The sequence below is a fragment of the Salvelinus alpinus genome, chromosome 8, assembly GCF_045679555.1.
Source record: "Salvelinus alpinus chromosome 8, SLU_Salpinus.1, whole genome shotgun sequence".
In the NCBI taxonomy this organism is placed as follows: domain Eukaryota; kingdom Metazoa; phylum Chordata; class Actinopteri; order Salmoniformes; family Salmonidae; genus Salvelinus; species Salvelinus alpinus.
In genome coordinates this window covers 11,804,446-11,822,738 of record NC_092093.1, presented here as the reverse complement: position 1 = coordinate 11,822,738, position 18,293 = coordinate 11,804,446, and the positions used below count along the sequence as shown (strand labels likewise).

Below are 18,293 nucleotides of genomic sequence, written 5' to 3'. Positions count from 1 at the left end.
ACTTCCTGATCAATCCTGTACATTTGTTTCTTAGTGCTCTGAAGGAGGCCCAGTCAACAGGAGCATTTGTTAGTCTAGCTTGAACCCAAGTGACATTTCTCTTTCTAATTAATTCTGCCAAGTTATCTGAAAACCAGGGATTGTCCCTTCCACTGATTCTACATTTCTTCACAGGGGCATGCTTATCACAAATGGACACAAATTTCACATAAAAATAGTCCCAGGCATTGTCAGCATCAAGGATCAGACTTACTCTGTCTATATTATGGTACAGATCATGTGAGAACGCTTGCTCATCAAACGGTCTAAACTGTATTTAAAACAAATATTTAGCTTTGATCATTGATGTATTTCTAACACACAGTGAACACTGACATAATTTCCTTAGAATAATGTCCAATAGCATTGATTTGTTAGGTGCTCTGGGATTCGGTCTTGTAGGCGCATTAATTAATTGAGTGAGATTCAGAGAGTCACACAGTTCTTTAAAAGAGTCCGATACAGATGTAAGCATGTCCCAGTTCAAATCTCCTACAATAATGAATTCAGAGTCATTTAACTTGTGCAGGACATCAGAAAGAGAGTGCGTCTCCCGAAGACGAGCGCGTGCTGTAGCAGCCTACAACAGTGATGTGGGAGTCGTTATATACGCTAAATCTAAGTAGCATTCTTACACTTGCATTCAACACGTGTTTAAAATTTCACCCATAGGGGTCAAATGTGTGCAAAATATACCAGATCATTATCAAGACGATGTCATATTCTAGGCTCTCTTCTACACGTTCTCAGCACACCCGTGTGGCAGAAAATATATATTATATCTAGGCTCCAGCGAGGATCGAACTCGCGACCCCTGGTTTACAAGACCAGTGCTCTACCACTGAGCTATAGAGCCAAATGCGTCAATTTGCAGGCACGTAGGTAGTTTTTACTCATGAAGAATCTAGCGCCTGTCGTTATACAAACAATGACCCCCGGAAATTGGTCACGAACACAGTAAACCATAAAAGCAGTAGTAGACGACTAGTGCGCGTTCACATGTCGGAACTAGGACACTCGGAAATGTCAATTTTGCTGAATCGTGAACGCCGCACATGTATAACAACAATCATTTACCTAGTTATACATTTCCGAATTTCGACTACAACGTGAACGCGGCATAGTACTACGGGTGACCAAATTCAGTCCGAAAAGCAGACTACATACCCTGCTTGTAGGGTCACCGCGAGCTAGCTAGTCTACTGCAATATGGCACTTTTTCATTTGATTGCAGGTTGGATTGGTTATGTTCTTATGTGCCTACTTGGTTTGATTTTGATCGTATTTCTCTGTTTTTGTCTGTACATAAAATATATTCATTTGAAATATGATCACATACCGGGACCACCAAGGGACAGGTAAGTCATTATTATGTAACCTGAACATTTATTTTAAATACTGTAGCTGGAAGTTATTTTCAACTATGTATATTGAGTTACATTATGATCAGGGAAACTAGAGAAAAGTTAGCCTTAATAACCGCCAGGGGTCGCTGTTTCACCTGTCTTTTGCGTTTTCACTGAGTGAACTTGGTTGAAGGGATGACTCAACAGAACGTCCTTATTTGTCAGTTATGGAATAAACGTGTCTTGTTTTCCCACAGTTTTATATTCGGACATTCCGCAATCCTGAGGGAAACTAGCAATGGTCGAGTTATCCACGACAAATTCCTGGAATGGTGAGCTGAATGCCATGGAGCAGTGGTGATGGTGGCCAAGACACACACACACACACACCAAGTTGTCTTGGGACATTTTACATTCTATTTAGTGTATTCTTTTGTATCTTTGACAGGTCTGAGACATATGGACCGGTGTACCGTATCAACGGTATGCACATTGTGATGCTGTTTGTCACCTGCCCTGATACCACCAAGGTAAACCTGTGCCTGAATATTACACACGCCTGGTTTAAGGGAAGAAGTTAAGCATCTGTCCATTTCTTTGTACTATTTTACAAAGAAAATACCCAGTCATTTCTGTCTGTACTCTACCCTAAAATAAAGTGCCCATTCCATTTCCTCCACAAACTAAACAGACATTTTGATTTCTCGACCACAGGAAGTGCTGATGTCACCAAACTAAACAGACATTTTGCTTTCTCGACCACAGAAAGTGCTGATGTCACCAAAATAAACAAACATTTTGCTTTCTCGACCACAGGAAGTGCTGATGTCACCAAAGTACCCCAAAGACTCAATGGTCTACAAGGGTCTTTTCAATCTATTTGGACAGAGGTGATTCCTGAATATGTTGTGTCATTTATGCTATATCAACATATAACAATTACTGCCACCGACTTCGTACCATTACATCTGCGTTTAAAAAAAAATTGTGTTGACGTTTCGGTTGGTACCGAATATTTTCCAATACATTCAATCGGAATGCTGTCTGACTTACATTAAGCCACCTAGACATTACACCTGGACCCCTTGGTCATTGGCAAGGGGATTCAGTGTCAGGGTACAGTAAATACTCTGTTGTCCTGCTTCTCCGCAGGTTTCTGGGAAATGGTCTGATTACGGCTCATAATCATGATGCGTGGTACAAACAGAGAAGGATCATGGACCCTGCCTTCAGCAGTCTGTAAGACACGTATCTATTTCACATGATGTAATAATCAATTGCTCAATGGATCAGTCTGTCTGTCTGTCAGTCAACCAATCCACCTATCCATCCATCCTTCCATCGTGCTGTGTATTGCCAGGTACCTGCGTGGTCAGATGGGTGCGTTCAACGAGCGGGCAGAGCGTCTGATGGATAAACTGGCAGACATGGCTGACACCAACACAGCCGCCAACATGCACCAAATGTTCAACCTTGTGACCCTGGATATCATCACCAAGGTAACGAATGGTCATTCCTACACACTGCCCCTGCCAGTTTAATATTTCACATGAAGCTGTCTTCATGACAAACAGGAGAACCAGTCAAAGTGACACATTTTCAGGTTATGACAATTGACTTATTATGCAAGCCACTGTGTAATCTAGCTATTAGGCAGCCAAGCCAGTGAGCTAGCCATTATAATGCATAACTAGGACTCAGAGTTGCTGCTGGTCAGGTGACATGCTAATAAGCTTGATCTGAAACATGAAAGGCACTCATAATAAATGTATCATCATCATCAATGTTGTTCATCTGTGTTTCTACCTGTAGGTGGCGTTTGGAGTGGATCTTGATCTGTTGAAGGAGAGTGACACGCAGTTCCCCAAAGCCATAGAGATGTGTCTGAAGGGAATGGTCCACTATGTCAGAGACTCCACCTTCCAGGTAAATAGTGGCATAATCTTGATTAACCCAGAACAAAAATCTTGTGTAATTTGGTCAGCTGCGGTATTAAATGCGTTATAAATTGAGAGTTCCGGTGTGCGAATTCTCCACCCTTACAAAAATAAATTCTCAGCAAAAGCCTCCCCCTTCTGATCCGTGTGAAGTGAAGCACCGCCTTTTCCCAATCCTGATACGTCCAAATGACCAGAGACGAAAAACCCAAACACCTCAACCACAGATCGAACAATGAGACATATACCACAGATAGAACAATGAGACATATGCCACAGATAGAACAATGAGACATATACCACAGATGGAACAATGAGACATATACCACAGATGGAACAATGAGACATATACCACAGATAGAACAAGGAGACATATACCACAGATGGAACAATGAGACATATGTCACAGATAGAACAATGAGACATATACCACAGATAGAACAATGAGACATATACCACAGATAGAACAATGAGACATATACCACAGATGGAACAATGAGACATATACCACAGATGGAACAATGAGACAGACCACAGATAGAACAATGAGACATATACCACAGATAGAACAATGAGACATATGCCACAGATAGAACAATGAGACATATACCACAGATAGAACAATGAGACATATACCACAGATGGAACAATGAGACATATACCACAGATGGAACAATGAGACAGACCACAGATAGAACAATGAGACAGATATTTCACCGGATGTATAGTTGTGAAGCATCCGCTTGGCGTTTCCACATTTTATCATTGATGAAACATTTGATCTCAATACAGTTTTCTTTTCCCAAAACTACAATCTGCTACGAACAGAGTGGACAAAGTTTTGTAGACTTTACCCTTTGCCAAAGTTTTAAAATATTGCGTTGTTTACAAGGAGTGCAAAGGTGAATTTATTTATTGCACACGCGCACTTCACAGAGTAGGTGTTCCCTAACAAAAATATGCAAAAAATCTTTGCCTTAACTACTGCTTGTCATTATCCCATGCATCCCATCCCTTCACAACAGATTATCTGGGTTTACATCAGGTCCTAGTGGCTGGGGTAACGGAGGTGCAGGTGCTTGTTGTGATGTTACCCTCGTCCTGATGGTGCTAGGCCCTGGCTCTTCTCGATGTTGTTGGTCAGCATGTGGCATGAGGGGTGGGTTGGTATTATATTTGATGCTAGGGTCCTCAACCTCATGGTCCTCAACCTCATGGTCAGGCCTGCTGTCTGAGCTACTGGCAGGCCCGGCAGCACTACACTGGCAAAACCGGGCAGGGTATTTCATATACCATTTGTTATGTTTATGGGGAAACAAAACTGGGGGGGCACAAATTCTATCAGTGGGTTAATGTCCGGCTTTGCCACACCGTAGAGCCGGCCCGGGATGGCATCCTTCATGTATTTATTTTATTATCACACATACAGTCAAAACATTGGCACACTGAATCATCAACAGACAGATGTACTGCACCACAATGCTTCATAAAATGTATAGCATCAGTCCCTAGATGGCCTATAAATATGGTTGAATTTCCTATTTCCCTAATCTAACAATTACATTTTTGTTGAATGTCATATTAGCTCTACCCAAAGAACAAGAAGTTCATCAACGAGGTGAAAGAGTCTGTTCGGCTCCTGCGTTCGACAGGCAGACGGTGGATCAACGAGAGGAAAATGGCCATCCAAAATGGCGAGGATGTTCCTAAAGATATCCTGACACAGATCCTCAAGACGGCTGGCAAAGGCACGTTGTAGTAGCCTGATCCCAGATCTGTTTGTGCTGTCTTAACAACTCCTACCAATGTTGGCAAGACAAGACAGCACAAAACAGATCTGGGACCAGGCTAACATTGGAGACTTTTTACTTTGTGGCTCTGCATGTGACGTTGTCAGCTAAAACAGTCATGTTATTGATGAGGTTCAGTAGCAGTATTGTCTCAATGCTGTAAACTTGTATATATTCATCATTTCAGAGGAAAACAAAGACAATGAAGATGAGGAGCTTATGCTGGACAACTTTGTAACGTTATTCGTTGCGGGTGGGTCTCCATAAAAACAATTCCCCACACAATTGAAGATTCAGCAGCTGGATTTACCTTAACAGCCTTTACTGTTTTCTCTTCCTCTTGAAAGGGCAAGAGACAACAGCCAATCAACTAGCTTTTGCTGTCATGGAACTGGGAAGGCTGCCAGAGATATTGGCCAAGTAGGTCTTATTATTTAATTTCATTTAGCCTTTATTTAACCAGGAAGGGCTCATTGAGATTTGAAATCTCTATTTTCAAGAGCGTCCTGGCCAAAATAGGCAGCACCAAGTCATTACACAATTACAGACAGACAACATGAAAAACTACAAGTAATCTAGTAAAAACCATAGAATTCACAAGAGTATAACAAAATCATAAAACAGCAAATTCAAAACATTGACAGGTCAGGGAATCAGTCTCAAAATCCTTCATCAGTGATTTAAAAACACCAATCGGGACAAGTTTAAAAGTATTTTGTAAGGCATTCCAAGACAATGGCGCAGAGTACATAAAAGCCCTTTTACCAAATTCAGTTCGGACATTTGGAACAGTTAGCAGGATAAAGTCCAGCGAACGAAGAGAGTATCCACCACATTTCTGAACAATAAAAATGGCCAAATAAAATGGTAGTAAACCCAAACCGGCTTTGTAAATAAAAGTATACCAGTGACTGAGCCTACGAGTGACCAGAGAAGGCCAACCAACCCTGGTATACAAAGTGACTGAGCCTACGAGTGACTAGAGAAGGCCAGCCAACCCTGGTATACAAAGTGCAGTGGTGCGTAAGGGTGTTGCAGTTTAAAATAAATCTCAAAGTGCCATGGTAAAGAGTGTCAATTGATCTCAAACACTGAGCGGAAGCATTCATATATAAAATATCACCATAATCTAGTAAAGGCATAAATGTAGCTGATACTAGCCTCCTTCTGGCTTCAAAAGAAAAACATGCCTTATTCCTAAAATAAAATCCCAACTTCAGCTTCAATTTTTTGTAAGTTGTTGAATATGCAATTTAAAAGAGAGGCCGTCATCAATTAAAATCACAATCTCATTTCCCTGACAGGTAGTAATAGGTGAAAGGTTCAGAGGTCTAGTTCTTGCTTTAGAAAACACCATCAGTTTAGTTATGTCAGTATTGAGAATAAGCTTCAATTTACACAAGGTATGTTGAACAGTATAAAAAGCAGTTTGCAAGTTCTGGAAAGCTTTGTGAGAGATGAGGCACAACAATAAAAAACAGTATCATCAGCATAAAAGTGAAGTTGCTCTTTTTGCACATTTTTGTCTGAATTATTGATATAAATAGTGAATAAGAGCGGACCAAGTACAGAGCCCTGGGGCACACCATTACAGACAGACAATTTAACAGACATGAGCCCATCAAATTGAGTGCACTGAGTTCTATCAGACAGATAGATCGCAAACCATGCAACTGCATGCTCCGAAAGACCTACACTCGACAATCTCTGCCTCAGTATAGCATGATCAACTGTATCAAAAGCCTTAGAGAGATCAATAAAAAGTGAGACACAGTGCTGTTTTTTGTCAAGGGCTTCAGTGATATCATTTAAAACCTTCATGGCTGCTGTAATTGTGCTATGCTACTTCCTGAAGCCCGATTGGTACATTGATAAAATAGAGTTAGTAAATAAAAACTCTTTTAGCTGTTCACTCACAACGGTTTCAAGTATTTTCCCCAGGGGTGACAGCTTTGAGATTGGCCTATCATTTTTTTAAAGAGTTGGATCTCCCCCTTTTAAAAGTGGTAGGACAAATGCTGATTTCCAGATCTTTGGAATTTCATTACATTCCAGGGATAGATTGAACAGATATGTAAGTGGTTCAGCTATGAAATCAGCTGCCAGATTTAAAAAGCAGGGATCCAAAAGATCAGGACCTGCAGGCCTTCTGTGATCTAAGGATTTCAGGGCTGTATGTACCTCCTGCACTGAGAATGGCAAAAAGCTAAAAGTTTGACCAGCTCTCGCTGGTTCATCCACAGGGTTGTACAGAGACAGAGGACACTGAATCAAACAGGCTACCAGATGATACAAAGTGCTCATTGAAACAATTCAGCATTTCAGTTGTCATATACAGCAACAAAGTCCTTCAAAACACATGACGGTAATTCATTAACATTACTGTTTCCAGACTTAATAGTCTTCCAAAACTTTCTAGGGTCATTCAGGTTATCAGTGGTAACAGACATAAAATATTCAGACTTGGCCTTCCTGAGAAGAAAATAACACTTGTTTCGTAACTGCCTAAAAATAAGCTGATCAGCATCAGAACATGATTTCCTTGCATTAGCCCAGGCTAGATTACGGTCGTGAATAATACAAGGCAGCTCAGAAGGAAAAACCATGGATTATCCCGTCCTTTAACCCTGAACCTGTGGAATGGGGCATGTTTGTTTACTATTTGGAAAAAAACATCATGAAATAATTTCCAGTCAGTTTCCACATCAGGGATAAGCTCAATCTTGCTCCAGTCAAAATAAAACAAATCATGAAAGAAAGCCTGCTCATTAAAACTCTTCACATTTCTCTTACGAATAAAACGTGGATTTGTCTTAGGAACCTTAGTATTTCTAACAGCAACAACAGCACAATGGTCACTTAAATCATGACAAAAAACATCAAATGCAGAATATTTATGTGGAACATTTGTCAATATCAAATCAATCAGGGTAAATGTATCTTGTTTATTGATCATTTCCATAATAAAAAAATACTTTGGTTGAGTTTCTTGGTGTCTATAACTTCTCCAGTGCGAAGCAAGAAGTGGATGATGTCATCGGGATGAAACAGGAAATCAGCTTTGCTGACCTGGGGAAAATGACCTACCTGTCTCAGGTACAGTGACTTAATTGATAGGTTTTATACTATATTAACTGTAGTGACAGAATCATTAGATCACTTGTTTTGGTACTGCCCATATGTAGCTTGTTTTTGTTCGCAGGTTCAGGAATGGCTGAAAAATTGCAACACTTAGTTGGAGCTAACTCTGGAAATAGCACTGCTGGGTGATTTGTAAAGCCATCATCAATCAATCAATAATATATTAATACTCTTAGCAAAAATGTGTATCATTAATTTACAATCTGGAGAAACTATGAGAATAGAAAGGTGCAGAACTTGTGTGAAACATCACAGCACAGTAGAAAAATATATGGCAAACAGAAATCAAAACTGGATGGTGTTCAGAGATAGATGGGAGGGGTTGAGGGGAGCTGAAGGGTGGGACTGGATGGTGTTCAGAGATAGATGGGAGGGGTTGAGGGGAGCTGAAGACAGGGACTGGATGGTCTTCAGAGATAGATGGGAGGGGTTGAGGGGAGCTGAAGACAGGGACTGGATGGTGTTCAGAGATAGATGGGAGGGGTTGAGGGGAGCTGAAGACAGGGACTGGATGGTGTTCAGAGATAGATGGGAGGGGTTGAGGGGAGCTGAAGACAGGGACTGGATGGTGTTCAGAGATAGATGGGAGGGGTTGAGGGGAGCTGAAGACAGGGACTGGATGGTGTTCAGAGATAGATGGGAGGGGTTGAGGGGAGCTGAAGACAGGGACTGGATGGTGTTCAGAGATAGATGGGAGGGGTTGAGGGGAGCTGAAGACAGGGACTGGATGGTGTTCAGAGATAGATGGGAGGGGTTGAGGGGAGCTGAAGACAGGGACTGGATGGTGTTCAGAGATAGATGGGAGGGGTTGAGGGGAGCTGAAGACAGGGACTGGATGGTCTTCAGAGATAGATGGGAGGGGTTGAGGGGAGCAGAAGGGTGGGACTGGATGGTGTTCAGAGATAGATGGGAGGGGTTGAGGGGAGCTGAAGACAGGGACTGGATGGTGTTCAGAGATAGATGGGAGGGGTTGAGGGGAGCTGAAGGGTGGGACTGGATGTTCTTCAGAGATAGATGGGAGGGGTTGAGGGTAGCTGAAGACAGGGACTGGATGGTGTTCAGAGATAGATGGGAGGGGTTGAGGGGAGCTGAAGGATGGGACTGGATGGTCTTCAGAGATAGATGGGAGGGGTTGAGGGGAGCTGAAGACAGGGACTGGATGGTGTTCAGAGATAGATGGGAGGGGTTGAGGGGAGCTGAAGGATGGGACTGGATGGTCTTCAGAGATAGATGGGAGGGTTGAGGGGAGCTGAAGGATGGGATGTTCTTCAGAGATAGATGGGAGGGTTGAGTGGAGCTGAAGGATGGGACTGGATGGTCTTCAGAGATAGATGGGAGGGTTGAGGGGAACTGAAGGATGGGACTGGATGGTGTTCAGAGATAGATGGGAGGGTTGAGTGGAGCTGAAGGATGGGACTGGATGGTCTTCAGAGATAGATGGGAGGGTTGAGGGGAGCTGAAGGATGGGACTGGATGTTCTTCAGAGATAGATGGGAGGGTTGAGTGGAGCTGAAGACTTGGACTGGATGGTCTTCAGAGATAGATGGGAGGGGTTGAGGGGAGCTGAAGGCTGGGACTGGATGTTCTTCAGAGATAGATGGGAGGGGTTGAGGGGAGCTGAAGACAGGGACTGGATGGTCTTCAGAGATAGATGGGAGGGGTTGAGGGGAGCTGAAGGATGGGACTGGATGTTCTTCAGAGTTAGATGGGAGGGGTTGAGGGGAGCTGAAGGATGGGACTGGATGGTCTTCAGAGATAGATGGGAGGGGTTGAGTGGAGCTGAAGGATGGGACTAGATGGTCTTCAGAGATAGATGGGAGGGGTTGAGGGGAGCTGAAGGATGGGACTGGATGGTCTTCAGAGATAGATGGGAGGGGTTGAGGGGAGCTGAAGGATGGGACTGGATGGTCTTCAGAGATAGATGGGAGGGGTTGAGGGGAGCTGAAGGCTGGGACTGGATGGTCTTCAGAGATAGATGGGAGGGGTTGAGGGGAGCTGAAGGATGGGACTGGATGGTCTTCAGAGATAGATCGGAGGGGTTGAGGGGAGCTGAAGGCTGGGACTGGATGGTCTTCAGAGATAGATGGGAGGGGTTGAGGGGAGCTGAAGGCTGGGACTGGATGGTGTTCAGAGATAGATGGAAGGGGTTGAGGGGAGCTGAAGGATGGGACTAGATGGTCTTCAGAGATAGATGGGAGGGGTTGAGGGGAGCTGAAGGATGGGACTGGATGGTCTTCAGAGATAGATGGGAGGGGTTGAGGGGGGCTGAAGGATGGGACTGGATGGTCTTCAGAGATAGATGGGAGGGGTTGAGGGGAGCTGAAGGCTGGGACTGGATGGTCTTCAGAGATAGATGGGAGGGGTTGAGGGGAGCTGAAGGATGGGACTGGATGGTCTTCAGAGATAGATGGGAGGGGTTGAGGGGAGCTGAAGGCTGGGACTGGATGGTCTTCAGAGATAGATGGGAGGGGTTGAGGGGAGCTGAAGGCTGGGACTGGATGGTCTTCAGAGATAGATGGGAGGGTTGAGGGGAGCTGAAGGATGGGACTGGATGTTCTTCAGAGATAGATGGGAGGGTTGAGTGGAGCTGAAGACTTGGACTGGATGGTCTTCAGAGATAGATGGGAGGGGTTGAGGGGAGCTGAAGGCTGGGACTGGATGTTCTTCAGAGATAGATGGGAGGGGTTGAGGGGAGCTGAAGACAGGGACTGGATGGTCTTCAGAGATAGATGGGAGGGGTTGAGGGGAGCTGAAGGATGGGACTGGATGTTCTTCAGAGTTAGATGGGAGGGGTTGAGGGGAGCTGAAGGATGGGACTGGATGGTCTTCAGAGATAGATGGGAGGGGTTGAGTGGAGCTGAAGGATGGGACTAGATGGTCTTCAGAGATAGATGGGAGGGGTTGAGGGGAGCTGAAGGATGGGACTGGATGGTCTTCAGAGATAGATGGGAGGGGTTGAGGGGAGCTGAAGGATGGGACTGGATGGTCTTCAGAGATAGATGGGAGGGGTTGAGGGGAGCTGAAGGCTGGGACTGGATGGTCTTCAGAGATAGATGGGAGGGGTTGAGGGGAGCTGAAGGATGGGACTGGATGGTCTTCAGAGATAGATGGGAGGGGTTGAGGGGAGCTGAAGGCTGGGACTGGATGGTCTTCAGAGATAGATGGGAGGGGTTGAGGGGAGCTGAAGGCTGGGACTGGATGGTGTTCAGAGATAGATGGAAGGGGTTGAGGGGAGCTGAAGGATGGGACTAAAAACAAACAAAAGACAGCTAATCTAGAATATTCTGTCTGTGAAATGTATGTAGTATGTTGTATGTAATATGTTGTATGTAGTATGTATAAGCTGGAAGTGGAAGCTTAAGTATTGTTGTCCATTAGTTTATCCCAATTAGGGAAAGGGTGGTAGGGTTAGGGGAAAATAATATAAATATGTATATATTAAAAATAATATACACTACCGTTCAAAAGTTTGCGGTCACTTAGAAATTTCCTTGTTTTTGAAAGAAAATTATATTTTTTGTCCATTAAAATAACATCAAATTGATAAGAAATACAGTGTAGACATTGTTACCACATTGCTTCTTCTTGTATTAGTCAACTGAGCTAAAGCCAAAGCATTATCTCAGGGAGCTGACACAAGTCCTCAGGTCTAAGGCCAGGTACCTCAACATGTTGTGTTTGATAATCTATCTACCCCGTCAGGTGTTGAAGGAGACTCTGAGGTTGTATCCCACGGCTCCCGGTACGTCTCGCTTCATCCCCAATGACATCACCATCAACGCCATCCCCATCCCAGCGGGAGTCACATGCTTCGTGAGTTACCTCAACACCACTGTCAAGTGGTTTTGTAATAGTTGTTCATATTGTGAAACATCACAGCACAGTGGAAAAATATGTAGCAGCTAGAAATCAAAACTGGATGGTGTTCAGAGATAGATGGGAGGGGTTGAGTGGAGCTGAAGGCTGGGACTGGATGTTCTTCAGAGATAGATGGGAGGGGTTGAGGGGAGCTGAAGACATGGACTGGATGGTCTTCAGAGATAGATGGGAGGGGTTTAGGGGAGCTGAAGGATGGGACTGGATGGTGTTCAGAGATAGATGGGAGGGGTTGAGGGGAGCTGAAGGGTGGGACTGGATGGTCTTCAGAGATAGATGGGAGGAGTTGAGTGGAGCTGAAGGCTGGGACTGGATGTTCTTCAGAGATAGATGGGAGGGGTTGAGGGGAGCTGAAGACATGGACTGGATGGTCTTCAGAGATAGATGGGAGGGGTTTAGGGGAGCTGAAGGATGGGACTGGATGGTGTTCAGAGATAGATGGGAGGGGTTGAGGGGAGCTGAAGGGTGGGACTGGATGGTCTTCAGAGATAGATGGGAGGAGTTGAGTGGAGCTGAAGGCTGGGACTGGATGTTCTTCAGAGATAGATGGGAGGGGTTGAGGGGAGCTGAAGACATGGACTGGATGGTCTTCAGAGATAGATGGGAGGGGTTTAGGGGAGCTGAAGGATGGGACTGGATGGTGTTCAGAGATAGATGGGAGGGGTTGAGGGGAGCTGAAGGGTGGGACTGGATGGTCTTCAGAGATAGATGGGAGGGGTTGAGGGTAACTGAAGGATGGGACTGGATGGTCTTCAGAGATAGATGGGAGGGGTTGAGTGGAGCTGAAGGCTGGGACTGGATGTTCTTCAGAGATAGATGGGAGGGGTTGAGGGGAGCTGAAGACATGGACTGGATGGTCTTCAGAGATAGATGGGAGGGGTTTAGGGGAGCTGAAGGATGGGACTGGATGGTGTTCAGAGATAGATGGGAGGGGTTGAGGGGAGCTGAAGGATGGGACTGGATGGTGTTCAGAGATAGATGGGAGGGGTTGAGGGGAGCTGAAGGGTGGGACTGGATGGTCTTCAGAGATAGATGGGAGGAGTTGAGTGGAGCTGAAGGCTGGGACTGGATGTTCTTCAGAGATAGATGGGAGGGGTTGAGGGGAGCTGAAGACATGGACTGGATGGTCTTCAGAGATAGATGGGAGGGGTTTAGGGGAGCTGAAGGATGGGACTGGATGGTGTTCAGAGATAGATGGGAGGGGTTGAGGGGAGCTGAAGGGTGGGACTGGATGGTCTTCAGAGATAGATGGGAGGAGTTGAGTGGAGCTGAAGGCTGGGACTGGATGTTCTTCAGAGATAGATGGGAGGGGTTGAGGGGAGCTGAAGACATGGACTGGATGGTCTTCAGAGATAGATGGGAGGGGTTTAGGGGAGCTGAAGGATGGGACTGGATGGTGTTCAGAGATAGATGGGAGGGGTTGAGGGGAGCTGAAGGGTGGGACTGGATGGTCTTCAGAGATAGATGGGAGGGGTTGAGGGTAACTGAAGGATGGGACTGGATGGTCTTCAGAGATAGATGGGAGGGGTTGAGTGGAGCTGAAGGCTGGGACTGGATGTTCTTCAGAGATAGATGGGAGGGGTTGAGGGGAGCTGAAGACATGGACTGGATGGTCTTCAGAGATAGATGGGAGGGGTTTAGGGGAGCTGAAGGATGGGACTGGATGGTGTTCAGAGATAGATGGGAGGGGTTGAGGGGAGCTGAAGGATGGGACTGGATGGTGTTCAGAGATAGATGGGAGCGGTTGAGGGGAGCTCAAGACAAACAAAAGATAACTAATATAAAATATACTGTGTCTGTAAAATGTATATGGTATGTACAGTATAAAATGGAATTAGAGGCCTATGGGTGGTGGTGCATTAGTTTAATCTAGTTAGGGGAGGGGTGGTAGGGTTAAGGGAAAATAATGAAGAAGGAAATATATTTTAAAATATATATATTTAAAATAAGATATACAGCACCAGTCAAAGGTTTTAGAACACCTACTCATTCAAAGGTTTTTCTTTCTTTTTGACTATTTTCTACATTGTAGAATAATAGAGAAGACATCACAACTATGAAATAACACATATGGAATCATGTAGGAACAAAAAAAGTGTTAAACAAATCAAAATATATTTTAGATTTTTCAAAGTAGCCACCCTTTGCATTGATGACAGCTTTGCACACTCTTGGCATTCTCTCCACCAGCTTCACCTGGAATGCTTTTTCAATGGTATTGAAGGAGTTCCCACATAATCTGAGCACTTGTTGGCTGCTTTTCCTTCACTCTTCGGTCCAACACATCCCAAAACATCTCAATTGGGTTGAGTTTGGGTGATTTTGGAGGCCAGGTCATCTGATGCAGCACTCCATCACTCACATTGGTCAAATAGCCCTTACACAGCCTGGATGTGTGTTGGGTCATTGTCCTGTTGAAAAACAAATGATAGTCCCACTAAGCGCAAACCAGATGGGAGGGCATATCATTGCAGAATGCTGTGGTAGCCATGCTGGTTAAGTGTGCCTTGAATTAAAAATAAATCACTGACAGTGTCACCAGCAAAGCACCCCCACACCATCAAACCTCCTCCTCCATGCTTCAGGGTGAGAACCACACATGCAGAGATCGTCCGTTCACCTACTCTGCGTCTCACAAATACACAGCGGTTGGAACCAAAAATCGCAAATTTGGACTCATCAGACCAAATTCATGTCCATTGCTCGTGTTTCTTGGCCCAAGCAAGTCTTTTCTTCTTATTCGTGTCCTTTAGTAGTGGTTTCTTTGCAGCAATTAGACCATGAAGGCCTGATTCACACAGTCTCCTCTGACTCCTCCTCCTCTGATGTTGAGATGTGTCTGTTACTTGAACTCTGTGAAGCATTTATTTGGGCTGCATTTTCTGAGGCTGGTAACTAATCAACGTATCCTCTGCTGCAGAGGTAACTCTGTGTCTTGTTTTCCTGTGGCGGTCTTCATGAGAGCGAGTTTCATCATAGCTCTTGATGGTTTTTAAGAGACTTTCAAAGTTGTTGACATTTTCCGGATTGACTGACTTTCATGACTTAAAGTAATGATGGAATGTTGTTTCTCTTTGCTTATTTGAACTGTTGTTGCCATAATATGTACTTGGTCTTGACCAAATAGGGCTATCTTCTGTATTCCACCCCTACCTTGTCACAACACAACTGATTGGCTCAAACGCATTAAGAGGGAAGGAAATTCCACAAATAAATTTTTAACAAGGCACACCTGTTAATTGAAATGCATTCCAGGTGACTACCTCATGAAGCTGGTTGAGAGAATGCCAAGAGTGTGCAAAGCTGTCATCAAGGCAAAGGGTGGCTACATTGAAGAATCACAAATATATTTTGATTTTTTTAACACTTTTTTGGTTATTGGGGCGGCAGGTAGCCTAGTGGTTAGAGCGTTGGGCAAGTATGTGTTACTTCATAGTGTTGATGTTTTCACTATTATTCTACAATGTAGAAAATTGTTTTAAAAAATTTAGAAAAATCCTCGAATGAGTAGGTGTGTCAAAACTATCTACTAAAAAAATAAGAATAAAAAACATTTGTTCATATTTATAAGGTTGTTCTTTCTTTAAGTCAGCACCTCATTGACTATTTTGGTGCGTCTCTACTGTACACTACTCTAACTGTTGTATCTGCCGCTGTCTCACATATTTTACGTTTGCCCCTATCTTGTCTGTTCACAGTTCAATTCATACGTCTGTGGACGGTTGGATAAGTTCTTTGAGGAGCCGCTGAAGTTTGACCCAGAGAGGTTCCATCCGGACACTGCCAAGTAAGTGACCCAATATTGTTTAATTGTTGCTTTACAACATTTGAATTGATTATGAGCTAACTGACATGTTATGGATGCTGTGTTTGTTTCTGTCCTGAAGGCCCTATTACTGCTACTACCCCTTCGCCCTGGGACCACGCTCATGTCTGGGACAGAGCTTTGCACAGGTGAGACACACACACACACACACACACACACACACACACACACACACACACACACACACACACACACACACACACACACACACACACACACACACACACACACACACACACACACACACACACACACACACACACACACACACACACACACACACACACACACACACACACACACACACACAACACACACCAGATTCCTTCTGTTGTTTGCAGATGGAGGCGAAGGTAGTGATGGCCAAGCTTCTCCAGAGGTTTGACTTCAGCCTGCTGCCTGGCCAGTCCTTTGACATCCTGGACACTGGCACTCTGAGACCAAAGAGTGGAGTGGTGTGTAGCATCAGACACCGAGGACAGACAGCCGCAGCCTGACTACTGGAACCTGGAGATGACTAGCCCTTGTCTTTCAACTCAACATATTTCTTATTCGACTCATTCCGTCTTTCTTCTTTACTGTCTTAAAAAAAAAAGATTAACACATCATCAATGTTTTACCAATCTTGCGCATATATTTGCATGTATTCTGAACAAAAATATAAATACCACATGCAACTTTTCCAATGGATTTACTGAGTTATAGGGCTATATAAGGAAATCAATCAATTGAAATAAATTCACTAGGCCCTAATTTATGGATTTTACATGGCTGGGCCTGGGAGGGCATAGGCCCACCCACTTGGGAGCTAGGCCCAGCCATTCAGAATAAGCTTATGGTAGAGAAATGAACATTCAATTCTCTGGCAAAAGCTCTGGTGGACATTCCAGTAGTCAGTACGCCAATTGCACGATCCCTCAAAACATGAGACATCTGTGGCATCTCGTGTTAGTTACTACATGATTCCATGTGTGTTATTTCATAGTGTTGATGTCTTCAATATTATTTTACAATGTAGAAAATAGTAAATATAAAGAAAAATCTTTGAATGAGTAGGTGTGTACAAACTTTTGACTGGTACTGTGTATATATATATATATATATATATATATATATATATATATATATATATATATATATATATTATTTTTTAAATAATTATAAAAAAAATTTTTTATAGAGAAATTATATTTTGAATGTAATGGGTGTATGATGATCATGTTTAGTAGGATGGACTTAATATAGGAGTGTTTCTAGTCTGTATCTTGTTACTTTGTACACAGTCTATGTCACTTTATACACAGCCTATGTCAATTATTATGTTGTTACAGCAACGTTACAGTTCAATATAGTGTAACGACCCTGGGTTTATAAGCGCGGATATCGACTCTGCCGCTTGAGCATGCTTTTGGGGCACAGTCGATAGCGCGCTGGACTTCGGGCTAGAAGGTCGAGGGTTCGAGACCTGCTCCCTGCCTGTTTCCTTACATTGGTGTCAGAAGTGGGATAACCCAGGGTCGTTACAATATATTCAATGTACAACGTATTAAATACTGTGGAGAGCTTTATACAGTATATATTCACTTCTTCGGTGAACTTCTTAATCAACATTATTACCTCAGTGCGTCTGATTTAGTAAATGAAGCCGGTTTTAGTAGAATCATTTAGCAAAAATCACTGAGCCCCAGAAAATAATAATACTTTTGTCCACAAGGTGTCGCTGTAAACCCGCGGAATAAAGACCATTCATGTTTTGCCACTTTCTTGTTTACACTCGTGACCTCTGGATGAGTGTCATTTTTAAAACATGTTGAATGAATTGCTGTTGACTGAATTGCAAGTGGAAGGATTCTACTTAGAGTTTTATGATGGGTAACATTGTGAAAACTCAATCAAGTGTAACATTTCTTTCCTCTGCCGCCCGCCTCAGCTTTGATGATTCAGTAATTAGTACAAAGTTTGGAAACAGTGTATCCATTGTTTGAATTGGGTCAACATGCCAGGGCAAGGAAGTGTACACTAAAGCTATCATTATTTTCACAGAGCAATTAAAAGGATTGAGACATTCTGCAGATTGAAAGCAGTGCTTTATTATAGTGCTATAGGTTATTAGGCCAAACCATGTTTATAATATGTTTATAACACGATAATAACAGGTCACATAGCTATAAATGATGCATCTCGGTGCTAGAGGTGTCACTACAGACCCTGGTTCGATTCCAGGCTGAATCACAACCGGCCGTGGTTGGGAGTCCCATAGGGTGGTGCACAATTGGCCCAGCGTTGTACGGGTTAGGATTTGGCCGGGGTAGGCCGTCATAGTAAATAAGAATTTGCT

General features: G+C 43.8%; 1 protein-coding gene and 1 non-coding gene across 2 annotated transcripts; one reads left to right on the top strand and one right to left on the bottom strand.

Annotated features, from left to right (window-relative positions):
- Nucleotides 1-823: 823 nt before the first annotated feature.
- trnat-ugu (transfer RNA threonine (anticodon UGU)) lies at nucleotides 824-895 on the bottom strand. The gene has a single exon. It is a non-coding gene; the product is annotated as a tRNA-Thr (tRNA).
- A 98-nt stretch (nucleotides 896-993) lies between these two features.
- On the top strand, nucleotides 994-16,645 carry LOC139582547 (cholesterol 24-hydroxylase-like). Its single transcript, XM_071412638.1, has 15 exons — nucleotides 994-1,397; nucleotides 1,643-1,717; nucleotides 1,834-1,915; nucleotides 2,202-2,275; nucleotides 2,538-2,624; nucleotides 2,746-2,884; nucleotides 3,198-3,311; nucleotides 4,908-5,070; nucleotides 5,300-5,365; nucleotides 5,460-5,532; nucleotides 8,124-8,208; nucleotides 11,956-12,066; nucleotides 15,828-15,916; nucleotides 16,017-16,083; nucleotides 16,297-16,645. Exons 1-15 carry the CDS (start codon nucleotides 1,249-1,251, stop codon nucleotides 16,450-16,452), a joined length of 1,530 nt encoding a protein of 509 aa, XP_071268739.1. The 5' UTR covers nucleotides 994-1,248; the 3' UTR covers nucleotides 16,453-16,645.
- The last annotated feature ends 1,648 nt before the right edge of the window (nucleotides 16,646-18,293 follow it).